General features: G+C 38.0%; 1 protein-coding gene across 1 annotated transcript; it reads left to right on the top strand.

Annotated features, from left to right (window-relative positions):
* Positions 1-5,017: 5,017 nt before the first annotated feature.
* On the top strand, positions 5,018-11,907 carry ankrd34c (ankyrin repeat domain 34C). The gene is made up of 2 exons (XM_007254489.4): positions 5,018-5,292; positions 6,983-11,907. The coding sequence occupies exon 2, from the start codon at positions 7,015-7,017 to the stop codon at positions 8,602-8,604; it is 1,590 nt and encodes a 529-aa protein (XP_007254551.2). The 5' UTR covers positions 5,018-5,292; positions 6,983-7,014; the 3' UTR covers positions 8,605-11,907.
* The last annotated feature ends 5,542 nt before the right edge of the window (positions 11,908-17,449 follow it).

The raw sequence follows: 17,449 nt of genomic DNA, 5'->3' as shown, positions 1-17,449 counted from the left end.
GTAAATCAGTCAGAAATGTTCTAACTACAGGCCTAGTACATACTTGGTAAAATAAAAATATTAACTCTATGTAGATATATGTAGAATAACTGTGCATTTACCTTATTTTACATTTCAATGTTAATTTAAAAATAAAACTGCAAGAAAACATTGAAGTAATTTGTAAAACATTTGTACATTACTCACTATACTCATCCACTGGGGCTGAGAAGATCTCAGAATAAGACGAGAAGAAAGACCATGCTGGAGAGACACTGACGTTGAACTTATGTCAAGTCCTTTCCTATTTTTATGTTTGTGCATTTGGATTTGCTTTATATATAAAATAAAAATCTTGTGTGGGCTTGGGGCTTGGGCTCTTTGCCCACGGGGGAATTGAAGGTAAGTTTGCGAGTTTTCCCCAATGCGTTTCATTCAAGAGATTGGACACACTGATCTTCACATTACTTGCACACATATATGTTAAGAACTTCAGCTAATGGGCTGATTTGGCTTCTTCCCCTAGAGAAGTAGAGTAAAAAATATTCGTAACATTAATTTAATGAGACTTAAATATAAGTGATAATAAACAGTATAATACTACTGCTTTTTCTACGATTGATCTGGGAGCAGGCATCTTTGATTCTAAATTCAGGGTTGATAAGGCTTTTCTGATTTCCAAGTAGGAATTCCAACCTGTAGGAGCATTACAGTTCAGATTTCCTACTCAGAACTTGAAAATTCCTACTTCCCAGTTCAAATTGATCACAGCATTAGTTTCAGTTTAGTTTCTATTATGATGGTGATACTTCAAAAAAACTTCCAGCCAACCACACCAAAACATTCGAAAGCGTTTGAACATTGCAGAACATCAAACGACAATGCTTAACAACACTACTGCTAACAGTTCTTACTGTCTACCTACATACAAATCTTGTGCAATTTTAGTTCAACAGTAAAACAAACTGGATTTTCTTGCATGTAATTTTCTTGTCATGTTGTGATGTCAGAGCAGAAGAAGAACCAGGATGCGCATATGTCTTGAGAAAAAAAAAGCAGCCTCTGTGAAGCCTCACTTGAGTCAATACTTGAATCAAGCAGCAATTGATTCATTACACACTGACACGCTAAGCTTAGCTTCTACACACAAAACCACACAACAGGTTTCCCATAACCTGTAACCCACCAATTGCATGCAGAGGGGATCCAACAGGAACAAAAACACCTCGCAATGTTAGCATGTTGCTAGGACCATGATGATTTCAATCTTGTTGCCTATTAACTCCTTGTCTAACAACCAGCAAGATCAGCCACATATTCAAAAGCTACATCAATTACCAGCACTGAAATGTAAGTATGTGTCTTTACAGGTCATCTATCTTGCTAGCCTTAGATTGCTAGAGTACAAGCCAGCAACTTGTTTAGTAGCTTCTGTATGACATTTATTGTACTTGTAAAGCAAAAAAAAAATATATATATATTTTTACTATTTTGCAAAGGCTGGCAGATACAATTTATTCAGTTATAATAATCCAGGAGTAAAGAAACAGCTCAAAATTTTACTACACAACTTTACTACATTTTCCTAAAGATGTTCTAAAGCAATCCACAATTTAGAACAGTTTCCCCAGTTAAGACTCTTTATCTGTTTTACTTTATATTAAATTTGTATTATTTGTTGTTAATTTTTATTTATGTATTTTATTTTACTGAGTTCCTAATTTTTTCATTTATTTGTATGTTTGTTTGTTTAATTAATATTACTACTTTTGTGCATTAAAATTCTGATTATTATTCTATTAATTGTTCAGTCATTTTATTAGTTTAGCTTCCTTTTTTTCGTACATTTTCATAATTTTTGTTTGTTTATTTTTATGTTATGGTTATTGTTTTTTTCATGCACTTTCTGTTTTAAACATGTCCTATTTTCTTAATGTATTCAATACTAATATTTTTTTCTTCTATTACCATGATTGTTTTCTCTTGTTTTTTATTAGTGAATACAGTGATTTGTTTTTAGATCATTGATTTTAGTTATTTTTTTTCTCTTTCATTTTCTTTTTCATTTCCCATATACTGCCATTACTCAGCTACTCCTCATTGCATTTTCCTAAAGAAAATTTGTTAATTGAATGATGTTTTTTTTACACTGGGCTTTATATTGCATAATTGTATTTTATTGTATTTACACAGAAATGACCTACATTTAGAAACACAATGAAGTATTGTAACTGAATAATACTTTAATCCTAAACAAAAATTTTAATATTTTATTAGACATGATAAAGTAGGAGAGACACAGATTTAAGTAATAGTACACGTGCTCTATCACAAAACAACTTGAGTAAAAGTTGAATTGTTTTTTTAACCACCATACTTGACTAGAAGTACTGAAGTATTTAACATTTTCTTTTTTTAAAAAATGCAAGTAGTTTATTCTAAAATGTAATACTGAAGCACTGAAAGGAAAGGACAGTACTGTGTAATGTAGTTTTTACAGAAAGCAGTGGAAAGGCAGAACGAGAGCAGTCTGGTCTTTTTATAAGCTCAGTGTAATCGCTTGATTCACTAAATGATGAGCAGCTTCATCAAAACCAGGGACAGTGCAGACAATCTACCGCTCTGGCTTTAGTGATAATGTGGGTTTGAAAAGATTCCAAACATTTTTATAATTGTAATGAGTAATGATGTAGCACATAAAAAATGATCAGAGTAAAGCTAATAAACTCATTGAAAATATGTAGTGAAGTAATATGTAAGTGAATGTAGGGGAAAAATAACACCCCATTAAATTCAGATAGAGCTTTTTAGTACTTAAGTACAGTAGTGACGTAGTTCTACTTCGTTATATACATCTCAGAATATTATACAATTTTTTTACGATGTGACGTGGAGAGAAGAAAAGGGGTCACCATCGGAAGTGCTCAGCAGGAAATATACGCTGATGCCTGACCTGTATTGAAAACACGACGGTAGAAAATAGGTCATTGATGCAGTTAATGCTTCTTTTTGCACTAAGCTTTATTGTGTGAGCGAAGAACGAAAAGAAGATTTTTCTGAGTACCTGCACTCCCACCAGAACTGCTCATCAGAATATGCTTCTCTGCTGTCTCATAGCAACCGAAAAATAGAAGTGTCCCTATTAGCCTGTATATGGCAGCAATGGCTGGCACAGGTTATGGCCACATAATTAATTGCATAAGCACACTCAAAAGCATGCGGATGCCTCCGTCTTCACGCTTGTGGTAACTTGATTTAAACTCTCTACTTCAGACAGTGTCGTTCAGCACTGGATGCACTGCAGCATTGACAGACACCTGTTGAAAGCTACTTAAGCAGTTAAGTGAGTCTTGCCTTTGTGGTAAGGCTGAATCCCAACAGCATGTCTTTTTAAGTTTTCTGTAAAGATGCACTAGAAGCTTTCCTTTAGCCTGAGTTTACAGATCCTTTTAGTCCAGGTCATGAGACACACACATCTCCATCCTTTTAGGCCACCTTGACTAAACAGGAGAGAGTGCATTTTGCACCATACTGATTCTAAGCAACGTGTCTCGTGGGACTCATTTGAGAAAACATTGAAATGCATGATGATCACATGCGCTACCTTCAGATAAGTCCACTGCACAGCAATCTAAGGAGCCCACATTCAGCTTAAAGCTGTGACTGGAAGGCTGCAATTACTGGTTAGTGTGCTGTGCAGACTGATATGTTGAAATCCCCCCCAGTGTGTTTATTTGTGTCTGAGTGGACTAAATTATGATTTCCACCTTTTTAAAACATTTTATGCAAGTTAAAACTCCAAGAAAAAAAGTAATTCAGAGCGATTTATTGTGAAATACTTTATTGAATAAAATGTTACTGTCTCTTGACAATGGTTATGACAGGAATCAATTTCCTTTTTTTCTTTAATATTTGTTTTCTAATAAAACACCATTTTCTCATAATTTGGAAGGCCAATTAAAACACATGAAGCCATCGTCACTTTTCAGATGCAGCATCACTGAGTAATCAGCGGGCTCGGAGGAAAGCACTGGACTCCAGTTCCAATTTATCAGAGCTAACAGATGCCTGTGCTGACCAACATCACACTAGGAGTGATGTGAGGAGAGAGGAGAGAGCACCGTCTACCCACCCAGAGAGAGCAGAAAGGCTGATTGCATGCAGCATGATCTGGGATTTGAACCAGCAATCCTTGGCTTGCTCATAGTGATAGTGCCTTAGCCCATCGGACCACAGCTATTTTTTGTCTCATTCTTCCTGCAAATAAGTCTTAAGCTAAGCTATGCAAAAGTACAGTGTGTTTGTTCTCACATTTGCCAGTTTTGAATCATGGTCACCATAAGGATTCTTGGTTCAGTTAATTTCTCTGTAAAGTTTTAAGTGGCACTGTCAATGTAACTCTGTGTTGCTCTAAGACCTCAATTCAATTTTCTGCATTAATTTTGTAAGTTTATTTATTTTTAGGATTTGTTTGTTTTAGTGAGCTGTGGTTTATTAAAGGTTGAACTTACAATGTTGAAACAACGTTAATTCACTTTTCAAAATCCAACATTGATTCATTCATAACATCAAGGTTGATTCAATGCTGATTCAACATTGAAATGCCAGCTGGGTAGGACCAATCGTAGACCACTTGTTCTGCAAATGCACAAAATCAATCCAGTTATCAAGCATTATCTATTCTGCAATTATTTTCTTTAATTTTAAAGTCAATGTTTATTTACTTTTTTTTCATATAGTCCTAACTTTTTTTAATTGGGGTTGCAAAACTGGGGAACTTAAACTGTGCCACGTAGATCAGTATCAAAGTTTTGAGATTTTCAGATAAACTCGGATTGGGAGAGAACTTTTAATTCATGCGTCAGGAGAAAAGCTTGCTGTTTTTGTGTGCTCTCGTCATACAAAACAAATGACAGAGGCTCTCAACAGACTAGGTTTATTTTTGTAGTTTCTGACGTCAATCAGATGCACGTTTCATTCACCGATAAAGAGAGAGAGGGAGAGAGAGAGACGGAGAGAGAGGGAGAGAGAGAAGTTATTTATATCCTCCGCGTCTCAGTGTGATTCTTGAGTGCGCAAAGAGGAATGTAGCTGTTGGACTGATCTTCGGCGCGGCGCTGCTGCTGGTGCGCCATGGTGCTTTCTTTACTTACATGCAGCTAAAATAGGACAGCTCTGCCGGGGCTGCGCTCCACCACCGCGGGCTCTGCGATGATCAACACACTTCCTCACAGTTAGTGAAAGAGCGCGGGAGCGCATTACAGCCGCCGCTTCTGGATTTATTCCGACATGACTAACCTCCCTCACAGCCAGGTAAGGCGACGCCGGATCGGGTCTGCACCAATCACACGACGGAGACGTTCATTAAGACATAAACGGGGCTAATTTGGCGGCAAATCGTGCAGCTATAATTTAATACCCTGTTTTTTTTTATGTTTCTACAAATACGCGATGGTTTCCCGCCTGCGCGCGCGCTGTGGTGAACTTCATGATTGGTGAGCTGATGACTAAAACGCAGTTTTGTGCGAACTAACAGAAACAACAAGTCCGTCATTTGTAGTTTGTGTTTTCAAACGAATTTAATCCTGTAGAAAAAAAAACGCAAATTAGCTGAACTAAAATTTAAATGATTTTCCCCCGCGAGAATAACTGCGATCAGCACCACGGAGAGCGACAGCTGCACCAGCACCAAAACAAAATACAGATACAGCTCTGGAAAAAAACGAGTAAGAGACCATTTAAAAACGATGTGTTTCTCTGATTTTACCGAATTGAAAACCTCTGGAATGATCACAAGCCATCAAACCAAGCTGAACTGCTTGATCTTTTGCACCAGGAGTGGCATAAAGTTATCCAAAAGCAGTGTGTAAGACTGATGGAGAACATGCTAAGATGCATGAAAACTGTGATTAAAAAACAGGGTTATTCCACCAAATTGATTTCTAAACTCTTAAAACTTTATGAATATGAACCTTTTTTCATTGCATTATTTGAGGTCTTGAGAGCTCTGCATCTTTTTTGTTATTTTAGCCATTTCTCATTTTCTGCAAATAAATGCTATATATATTTTTAATTTTGGAATTTGGGGAGAAATGTTGTCCATAGTTTATATAACTAAGCAACAATTTTACTTTAACATATACCTTTGAACTGGTCTCTTATTTTTTCCACAGCTGTAGATGGATGGATGGATGAATGGGTGGATGGATAGATAGTCTAGTAAATAAACAAGTAGTGCAGAGTAGAAAACCATAAAAATAACGTAAAAGGACATCTCTAAGGGTGTGTCTGCAGAGATGGGGGTATGTCCATGGAGTGACCAGAGTTGCCAGAATAAAAAAGTGAAAAAAAAAACACTGACATATAAAAACAACTTCCACTGCATGCAAACACATTTACCGATCCACACAGTTTCATTGCAAATGAAACACAAGCAAGCCAAACACATGTGTAAAGCATGTTATGTATGTTTCAAGCAGTTTTACACATTGATGCTTAAGAACTTTTAATGAATCTTACACATATACAATATATAGACACGCAGGTAACACCTGGTGTTTTGTTAAATATATCTCATATAGTAATACAAATTTTTAACTACAAGAATTGTCTATAAATAGCAGTCATACACATATAAGCTCCAATATAGTATGATAGGCTATATTAAAATAGCAATAGCAGTGCTTGGCAGTTATCTCTCTTATATGAAGCCAGACATCTTAATCAACTCTATGCACACCTGGACAGTCTGACACAGTACCATTATGTCTCTTAACTCGTCATTTTTGTGCACACAGTCTGCCACCTGGTGGTGCTTCAAGGGCATGAATTGATGTTTTCCACATTTACAAATCTTAATCAAAATCTACTTTTTAAAGAAAATGGTTATATAAAATTTCAATATGATAAAATCAGCTTAGTCTATTTTATTTAAGTCTACAGATCTGAACTGATTAAGTGGGTGATGGTTTGTGGAAAGTTTAAGTCTGTGGTTACTTTGCAGGACTGAGGCTGAACAGGGGCCAGTCTGGAATAATGGCAGATATTCTGGAGCTGCGAACAGATGGTAACTCCTTGCTGAAGGCAGTTTGGCTGCGCCGTCTTCGGCTCACCCGCCTCCTTTTGGAGGGGGGTGCTTACATCAACGAAAGTAATGACCGTGGTGAAACACCCCTCATGGTGGCCTGCATGTCCAAACACACCGACCAACAGAGTGTCAGCAAAGCCAAGTTGGTCAAGTACCTTCTGGACAACAAAGCTGACCCCAACATTCAGGACAAGGCAGGCAGAACAGCCCTCATGCATGCCTGTAGTCAGAGGGCTGGACATGAGGTAGTGTCCCTACTGCTGACCAATGGGGCAGATCCCAGCCTGGAGGACCGCAGTGGATCATCTGCCTTGGTGTATGCAGTCAATGCGGACGATAAAGAAACCCTCAAAGTGCTCCTGGATGCCTGTAAAGCCAAGGGCAAGGAGGTCATTATTATAACTACAGACAAGTCACCCTCTGGCACCAAAACCACCAAGCAGTACCTGAATGTTCCTCCCTCTCCAGAGGAGAGAAACTCTCCTGTCCCATGTGCCTCCCCTTCAGACATTGACTTTCACACCTCTTCATTCCCCATAAAAGAAGAAGAAGAAAAAAACACTGTCTTCACCTTTCAGAGCAAGTTTAAGGCATCCTCCTCCACAGCAGCCAAGCTTCCCAACGGCCCTACTTCCCCCATCCGGAAACCTGGAAACCCAAAGCGAGCTCGCCTTCCACAGCTGAAACGCTTGCAGTCTGAGCCCTGGGGGCTAATTGCACCGTCTGTACTGGCTGCCACCCAGGAGGAGAGTAAAAGAGCCAACAGTGATGAGGATGTCGTCAGTGGTGTCAATGGACTGACTCTGTCCAAGAGAGCCCCTCTTTCTCGGCACAATAGTGTGGATGGCAAAGAGATCCTGTTTCCATTAGTGGGGGAGCAGTCTACCAAAATCTCCCCTACTTCATCCCTCCCCCCACCCTCCAAGGTCTCCTATGAGAGATCTTTAGGACAACATCAGCCACTGGCACGTCGGAGCACCATCCCAACTGAGCAGGAAAGTTCTGTAGGAACGACTGGGTCTGTCAGCCTCAGAGACACAATGCATCGGAGGAGACTGGGGAATGAGCAGTACGATTCAGATTCCCAGTTGTACTCAGACTCTGGAATGCTAGACTCCCCCAAGATCCCCTTGGAGAGGAGGAAACTCAACACATCACCACTGGCTATGCTTACGGGCTCACGCGAGTCCCTGGACAGCAATGCCAGCACTTCTTCTCCTAGCACCGCCAGACGCCGAGCTCCAGGGTTACTGGAACGGCGTGGGTCGGGAACTTTGCTTCTGGACTACATTTCTCATACACGGCCCGGTCACTTGCCCCCACTCAATGTCAACCCCAACCCTCCTATCCCAGACATAGGTGCCAGCAGCAAGCCCTCATCCCCACTCGCAGCAGGATTCCGGTCTATAGCTCCTGTAGCACCAAACTCACCAAAGAGAGGCAACCTCAGGATGAAGAAGAAACTAGTTAGAAGGCACTCTATGCAAGTGGAGCAGATGAAGCAGCTTTCAGACTTCGAGGAGCTCAGCAATCAGTGATGGGAATCAGCGTGTTCAGATGTTGCAACTCCCGCATCAAGAAAAGCAAGTCAGTGATCAGACCCGGGAATTAGTACGGTAATGGAGTTCAGACAGTGTTACTATTGATTGCAGTCACTAAGCCATTGGGAATAAAGACACAGACACAACAATAGACACACACTACACACACGGTTAACAGATTGATTTGCATTTCCATTCACCGCTGTGCCATTAAATTAGAACAAAATACTGTACAAGATAAGTAAAATTAGTAAGAATACTCCTTAATACTACTCAGAAAATGTATTTGCATTTAGAGATTTGATCTTCTAAGTAAGCGAAACTAAAGTTATTTTCAATTAATACATACACTCTACATACTATATATAAATATTCTATATATAATATATAGGTTATTGTGACATGGCTATGACATACAATGACAAAAAGTAGCAACAGCAAGTAGCAACAGTGCAGTTTGCTATTTAGCAAAAACACCAGTGTTCTTAAAGAGCAGGTGAAGCTTAACGCCATTATACACCTGCACAGAGTGATCGAATTTGACAGCTCGACTATTGCTGCGTCTGGAAGCAAACTCTTCATCTGTAAACAAAAGCAAAGATAGAATGATGTGTCAAGATATCAAAGTCTAGACATCTCTGTGAGAGACTTATTAAAGGCAGCGGAGGAGAGCAATTGTGAAAGCAGGCTGTCAGACCCAGTAGAGAGGTCACCAACATAATGCCCTTTAAAGCAGAGAGTTCTGAGATCAAATTAAACCCAAAAGAGTAGAGGAGATAAGGAACATACTGACTTTGACCACTACTATCACTATTGTACAGGTAGCCTACCTGTTAAATATCGCCATTCTTTATACATGTGTGTATAGTGTTATCATTTGAACTACACTATGAGGAAAAATACTGATTATTATTGAGATAATCACTGAATCTGTTTTGGATGTGATAAAAAAAAATCTGTTTGGGTGCAATAATACATGCAACACTGCAACATCATGACTTACTCCTTAATGCAAGTTTGGCTCCTCCTTGGAGTTGTTCAGTTGACTTGTGGAACATTTTGTCTTCACGGGTAGTTAGTATGTTGTTTTATTGAAGCCTTTCATCACTGCAGTATGAAGTACTGAATGTTGTAGCTATTTAGTATATAGTGCCTTTGGAGGATGGGAAAGACGTTTCTGCCCAGCACTGGCTTCAAAGCCCCTTGAACAGTTTACTCAGTCAGTGTATGAAACACAGTCTTAGGTTAAGGTTACTCTATACAATCAACATGAACATTGTGGTAAAATTGGGCTTTCATTTATTTCTTTTAACTTATTTTGTGTACAACATACTTTCTAGTTTTCTAGTTTCCAATTTGGAAGGCGCATTACTTGATTAGCCCCTACATACAAGCCATGGCCTCGCAACTTCCTGTGAATGATCATGAATGACTACAGCTTGTAGTTTATCTGTGCATACATAAAAAGGGTTTGTTCAATAGTACTTATAGGATTAACCAACACACAGTACAATAGGAAAGTCCAAAGAGCTCAGACCTCAGATCACACCCAAACTGTTGTCCCCTAGCTGAAGGAAAAGACACAGGCCTGCCATGAACTGAAAGATGCTGGAACATCAGTGCCAAGATGCTTGTACATTTAAAAACTATTGCCAACTGTTAAGCATGGTGGTGGTAGCTTTGTGGCTGTTTAGCTTGCAGTAGAACTGTCACATTACGATGGATAAAATAATGAAGGAGGACAACCTTATAATTATTTGGCATAATCTCAAACCATCAGCTAGTTGGTACAAGCAGGCTAAAAATTGTATGTTCCAACAGAACAAAGACCGCAAATATCAAAGGGTTAAAGCAAGTGAACATTAAGCTTTTTGAATAGACTTTCTGATATCAACCCATTTGCCACGAAACCAACCAATTTCATTGAAGTGATTATATCCTCCAATCAGAGGTCTGCCAGAAACTTGTAGAAGGCTTCCAAAACTGTCTATTTATAGATTGACTTTCCAAAAAATATAACTAGTTTACCAACTTCTTGTTTGATGTGTGTTGTACAATTGTTCTGCCCCAAAACAAGAAAAAAAAAAGAAATAACTGAAAGCCCAATATTTTCATGGCATGTCCGAGTTGGGGAGTTGAGGATAAGGTGGCCTCTGGACACTGAATGCAATCAAATCCTCACAGAGTTCCATAATCTAGTAGAAAACCTTATCCGGGAGGACAGTAGACAGTTACTCCAACAAAAGCAGGGTAAACTCTTTTTACGTCTGTAGCGGAACATGTCTTTTGATGCCAGTGATCAATTAGTATCTCCTCAGTATTCATTGGATCTTAAGCCTTTTTCTGGGAGACTCCCACAGTGTGTCTTTCCTGCTCTCCAATCCCACCTGATTCAACTCATCAGCTAATAATGGAGCCCTTCACATGCTGAATCAGGGGTGTTATAAAGACAAAGCTGTGCAGAGAAGAGGTCGCTGACAGCCTGGAATCTGAGCAGAATGTCAGTGTAGATTCATTCCCATTCAGCCAATTTAAGATGATAGAACAGATGTGTAACTTTTTTGTGCAATTGCAAAGTGCTTTAGATCACTTGCTGCTATAATGTCTCCTAGCTGCTCCACTGAGTTAGTTCCTGAGTTGTTCTAGGGCTGCTATTAAAAATAAATGTTGTGAATTGTGAGAGTTAGCTGGCTAACTCTTTAAACGATAGAAACCATTTAGAAAAATATAGATCATATAACCAGCAATCAACAGATGCAGTGCTCCTCCGTTTTCTGATACAATTCAGCCCACTCACAGGGTTTACAGTGTTCACAACTGATACAGTAGCCTATCTTTAAATAAAAAAATGTATATGTTTAAACATATATATTTAGACAACTTTAAATGTGAAAATCTGAAATGTGTGATGATTTGACAGATATCACAAAAAATACATGACTTACACCAAAAAAATCTACATGGGTTCCAGAAATAATTCTATTGGCTCAATGTGGAAATACTGTATATATCCACAGGTGAGGCATAACAGATAATAGACAACAAAACAATAGCTTTCCCCTGAAAGACATTGCTGTTCATAGAGACACAAAATAGAATTTAGTTTACATTTCTAAGTTCATGATGTCTTACAGTTATTAAGTCTATGTGATCACATGAATAAAAACATGACAGTTATCACATACATAAAACTGTGAGACAGCACCATTGGTTGTAAGGCTGATGTTTACATTGTACGATGCATAGTATTTTTGTATGTAGTACTCTGTATATTTTGAATAAATGTATGTCTGCAATGTTTTTTCTTTGTCACTTTTTTCTCTTTTACTGAAAAGAAACCACAAATCAGGAAATGTTCGAAGAGTTTGATGAATGCAAATTGAGAAAAAAAATACAGTGCTTTTTACATTTACTTTGACTTTTATTTTACAGCAGACAGTGTGAACTCAAAGATCCATTTTTTTTCTGTTAACTTAATTTCATTTGTTAATATACATCCACTCCTTTGTTTAGGCCTGAAACACATTCAAACAACATTCCAACAACAATCCAGAATTAATGCAAAATTGCACATGAACTTTTTCAGAAACATCCATGCATTTTTTTTAACAAGACAATGCAAAACCACATGCTGCACACATCACAAGGGTTGCAGATGGCTGCAGAAAAGAGGGTATGGGTACTGGACTGCCCTGTCTGCAGCCCTGACCTACCCCTAGCGGAAAATGTGTCAAAAACTAAACTGTACTGTTGCACACCTTAAGAAGCGTTTGTAGGAAGAAGTGGACACAAGTTTATGTTAAGCTTATGTTAACTGAATAATACTATTTAATTGAAGAATAAATAAAGTAGCTATGAACAGTTTAGAAAACTCCCGACAGTAATCTAATGCACCCTCAAAGATAAGGAATATTAATAATCAGTGCTCAGTGGCTCAGCATTTTGGCAGAGCTGAGCCTCGACTCTGAATGCCAGCTGTGAAGCCCTGGAATGGTGAGCAGTGCTTTATTAGGAGCATTCTCAAGAGACTTGTATTCTTTCTAATAATAAAAGGCAATACAGGTCAGTGTTGATTCGGCAGCATTGCTTGCTGATGTTTTTCCAACATCACTAAGCTAAAAAAAGTTGAACACTTGAAGAAATTTAAGATCACTGACTGCATAAAAGTGTCAGTTAATTCCAGAAGACATATATTGTTATTGTGTCCTTTACAGACTGCACTTCCTTCTGCCCAGCGAGATGGTTACTTAGAAGCTCGCTGTGGTAGATGATGCCACTTTGCTCATGACCTTCATTAGGCATCAGGTGATAAGAATAATGGCAAAGCCTCACCTCACCCCTGATAATCTATACAGTAGAAAAGGCCCAATATGGCATTTCCCTCAAGGGTAGATTTTATTTCAAAACAATACATGCTGGATTATTTATTGTATGCCGGAAAAGGATCAAGCAACACTGGCTTCACTTCTACAATTGACCGACATTGGCCAATTGTATAGATTTAAGCAAGATTTAAGTTTTTTTTAATTATATATTTTTGTAGTTTTAAAATTATACAGTATGTAGTCTCTCTGTAAGTTATAAATGTGTCCATTGACATCAGCAGATTTATACATGTGTAATATCAGTTATCGACACATCCCTACAAACAGCCCCTTAAGGCCACTCTCTCACTTGTTTCAAATCAAGAGGCTTTAATTGTAATTCACTGACATGGAAATAGACAAAGTAAGAGGTTAAAGTAAGAGGTTCAATAGTATAAATGAATGTGAAATCAATATTTGGTAAATTTGGTTTATTTCTTTTTTAAATTACCTCTGCAATTACATTATGTGCAGAAGCGCATATGTTTGGCTCTGTGTACTTTTTTCTCCTGTACATCACTGGATCCTCTAAATTATGACCTCAGTTAAGAGTTAAAATCAGATTGCTGTTACATGTAAACTAATGCCACTGCCCACGGAATTGACTTCATTAGACTGCAGCATCTTAAACAACTAAACCGCATAATCCAGCACGCCTCACCAGCGTGTTCCATAGCTGTTAACGAGTTCAATTTGAGAAGCAGTTGTTTACCACACCAGTCCATCAATATGACCACCTCAATCAAACTGATCCACCACCTGTGCGAGTGTTCAAAGTTGTTGCATGAATTATCACTGATAAAAGAATGTCTATTCTCTACAATGCACATTATCATATTTTGCAATGTAATATTGTTTTGGTGCATTCTTCAATCAAAATGAAATAAAATAAGACATGCATGTAAACAAAGAAGTAGTATCCCCTTAGTTGTAGTAGTTGTAGCAAATGATTGTCAACAGTTATCATATTTTTTGCACTATAAGGCACACTTAAAATCCTTTTCTCAAAAATCATCATAATCCATGTGCCTTATGTATAAATTCTACCAGTCAGGTTGTAAGGAGCAGTAAAGCCACTCCTCTGAAGTACAGGGTTATGCAGGAGTTTAGTAAAGCAGTGAGGCTGGAGCAATATTAGCATTAACTGCTAACCTCAGTGCTAGCTCCTTCGCCGTTCTGAGGTGAGTATATCGGACTGTAGTCTGCGTGTTTACCGTGATAAAACAAACTACATAGGACAAATCGCTAGTTGATAGCACCCTGGTTTACAGGAACACTCAGGGTTCCTCAGTGTAGTGCTGTCGGACAGCATTTATTAGCACTAAGTGCTGCTAACTGTGGCTAGCACTGCTGCTAACTGTGCTGTTGAAAAATATTGGAAATCTAAGCTTACAGTAAATAAACTAAAGTGCTTTACTCACCCAAATAAACAATTGTCAGGAGAGAAATCTGTGTAGATCAAAATGTGCTCCTCTGACTTTCAATTTTTTTTTTTTTTTTTTAGAATTAGTTTTGTTTACTTAGGCCCCCCCCCAGCAGCCAGACCTGCTGAGTTAGAAGGGAAACATGGCCTCCTTTCCCTACTAGTGAAGTTCATTGATAGTGCGCCTTATAGCAAAATATGGTATATTTATTGTAGTGGTGACAAATAAAATACTAGTATATATTGTATGTTTGAGGGAGATAAAACCAAAGTGGGTCTCTGGAATAAAGAATGCATAACAAATTTGATATAGGAAACTTTTTTTACTTATTATAAACATCTAAGCTTGGTTGTAAGGATTTCTGGATTTTAAGCATGCACACCACACAGGCAGCAGGACATACTGACGGAATGAGTCGTAGGTGTGGATGCTGGGCACGGCCCATGTGAACAGGATCCAGCTCAAAGAGATACAGGCGAGCAGTACAAGCCTGAGGTCATCCACTGCGGTTCTAGCCTCTTGATTGCTTCATAATCAATATTTGTGGTGTACAGAACCTGTACAATGGTTGTCTAAAACTTATTTCATAAGTGTATTCCTCAGTGACCTTCCCAGTCTCCAGATCGGAATCCAATAGAACACGTTTGGGATGTGTCAGAATAGCAGATACACCTCATTTCACCTGCACCGGGAAATCTGCAGGAATTGTACGACACAGTCACCGCTATGGACCACACAATGTTTTCTTACTTCTTGTGAAAATTATGCTATGAAGACCTGGAGCCAATTTAAGAGCAAAAGGAGTACCTACTTATTAATACCCAGTTCCAAATGAAGTGTGCAGAGAGAATATATTATATATTTGAAACATTCCTGTCAAGGATAAAGCAGACAATGAGAGAGAGAAATGAGAAGAGTGGAAATTTGAAAGCTATGGAGGCTCTAGCCCTGTTTACAGAGCACAGAGGGCAAATTGCTGGAGTCTGTGGGAAGGTTCCACTATGTTAACAATCCCGGAGGAAGAAGACCATACTAAATATGCCACATTTGTGCTGGGCACAGATGGAATTTAGCATCTGCTTTTAACCCATACATACCAGTGTGCACACTCAAATGCATTGTAATTTTGTGAGAACACGTTCCAATAGCAGTGAGCAGCCATTTCTGTGGCATCATGAAAGAGTTAAGGATCTTGTTTAAGGGCCCAACAGTGGTGGCCTGCCAAACCCAGGTATTAATCCCACAACTTTTTTGTCAATAGCCCAGTGCTGTTAACCACTGAGCCACCACTGCCCAGCTGTTTTTTTCTGTCATTAAAAAAAATCAGCCTTCATCCTGGAGCTTCCATGCATTAACACAAAAATACCTGAGCTAACCTATCTGCTTATTAATAAGCCCTTTTAGAGTTGCAGATGGACAACCCCAGGAAAATCCATTAATGTACACTCCAGAGTCTAACTAATCTTTCTGAAGGGTTTTCTTTGCAGTCAGACAGGGATTTTGATTTGTATTGAAAACAATTTGTTTCACAAATAATAATTACTTCATTCATTATTTTAACATTTATTATTTTAACAATACTGATCTTCATTGAAATTTATGAAATTACATGCCTATACAGTAGATGTATCTTTTGAATGTTGTTGCTGAAGCATCATGATATGACATATACTGTAGTATATCTCTATATACAGCTGTGAAAAAGAGTTTCTTTGATTTTACCAAAAAAACCTCTGGAATATAGTCAAGAGGAAGATGTATGATCACAAGCCATTAAACCAAGCTGAACTGCTTGAACTTTTGCACCAGGAGTGGCATAAAGTTATCCAAAATCAGTGTGTAAGAGTGGTGGTAGAGAACATGCCAAGATACATTAAAACTGTAATTAAAAACAAGGGTTATTCCACCAAATATTGACTTCTGAACTCTTAAAGCTTTATAATTAAAAACTTATTTTCTCTGCACCTTTTTTTATTTTAGCCATTTCTCATTTTCTGCAAACAAATGCTATAAATAACAATATTTTTATTTGGAATTTGGGAGAAATGTTGTCCATAGTTTATAGAATAAAACAACAATGTTAATTTTACTCACACATATACTTATAAATAGCAAAATCAGAGAAACTCACTCAGAAACTGAAGCGGTCTCTTAATTTTTTCCAGAGCTGTATATCTCTGATAGAATACTGACCCCTGGTGGAAGCTGCGGTGCACTGCATGCTTGCTTTCCAGTTTCATGTCTGCCACCGTCAGCTCCTTCCCTTTATACCACTGTTCTGACATTATTATTTGGCAAGTCTCAAAACATGTTGTGCATTTAATGTTGGATAATGTCTGTAATGCCATATGGATACGTTTAAACTGCTGTTTTTCTATTAGTTAAATGGGTAAAATGAATATAAAAGCCAGGTCTAAAGATATTTGTAAACACGAATAATTAGCTTGTTAAATTATGTCAATTATTTATTTTTAACATCAATCATGATTTAAAAAACATATAAAAAGTGAGTCTGAAAGAACATCGTTAGGAATAGGAAAGACAAACTGCCAGCATTAAGAAATCACCACAAGGTGGCGTCATAGCAAATGTAAAGCATAACCATATTACATTATTTTTAAATGGATGATTAAACAGTGGATTTCTTACTGTTTCAAAATTGAATTGTTAACAGGTAATTGTAAATGTTTACAAAAATATATGTACATGTATTGTATATACTGTAATACACTGGATTGTATATATTATATATGTTGAAATAGCATTTGCCTTCACTTTTGTTGTGTATTAAAATACAACTATCCCAAACAGCATGAACGAAATAAACTTAATAAAAGTACACAAAGTACTACACAGTTATCTTCTATATACATAAACTTTGCAAATACAAACACAGACTGACCCACTGCTAGTAAAAACTGCTGGCTTGATTAATTGAGAAAATATTGGATTTTCTTTGGCTCTGGTCCAGTTTGGATGTCGTTGACCTCACAGTAGCACCGCAGGGCAAACAAGTCAGATTAGAGTAACACCAGGCTTACGCTTCACAGTGAT

The sequence above is a fragment of the Astyanax mexicanus genome, chromosome 9 (genome assembly GCF_023375975.1).
Source record: "Astyanax mexicanus isolate ESR-SI-001 chromosome 9, AstMex3_surface, whole genome shotgun sequence".
Taxonomy (NCBI): Eukaryota; Metazoa; Chordata; class Actinopteri; order Characiformes; family Acestrorhamphidae; genus Astyanax; species Astyanax mexicanus.
The sequence above is the reverse complement of the archived record's forward strand: the minus strand, read 5'-3'. Positions and strand labels throughout refer to the sequence as shown.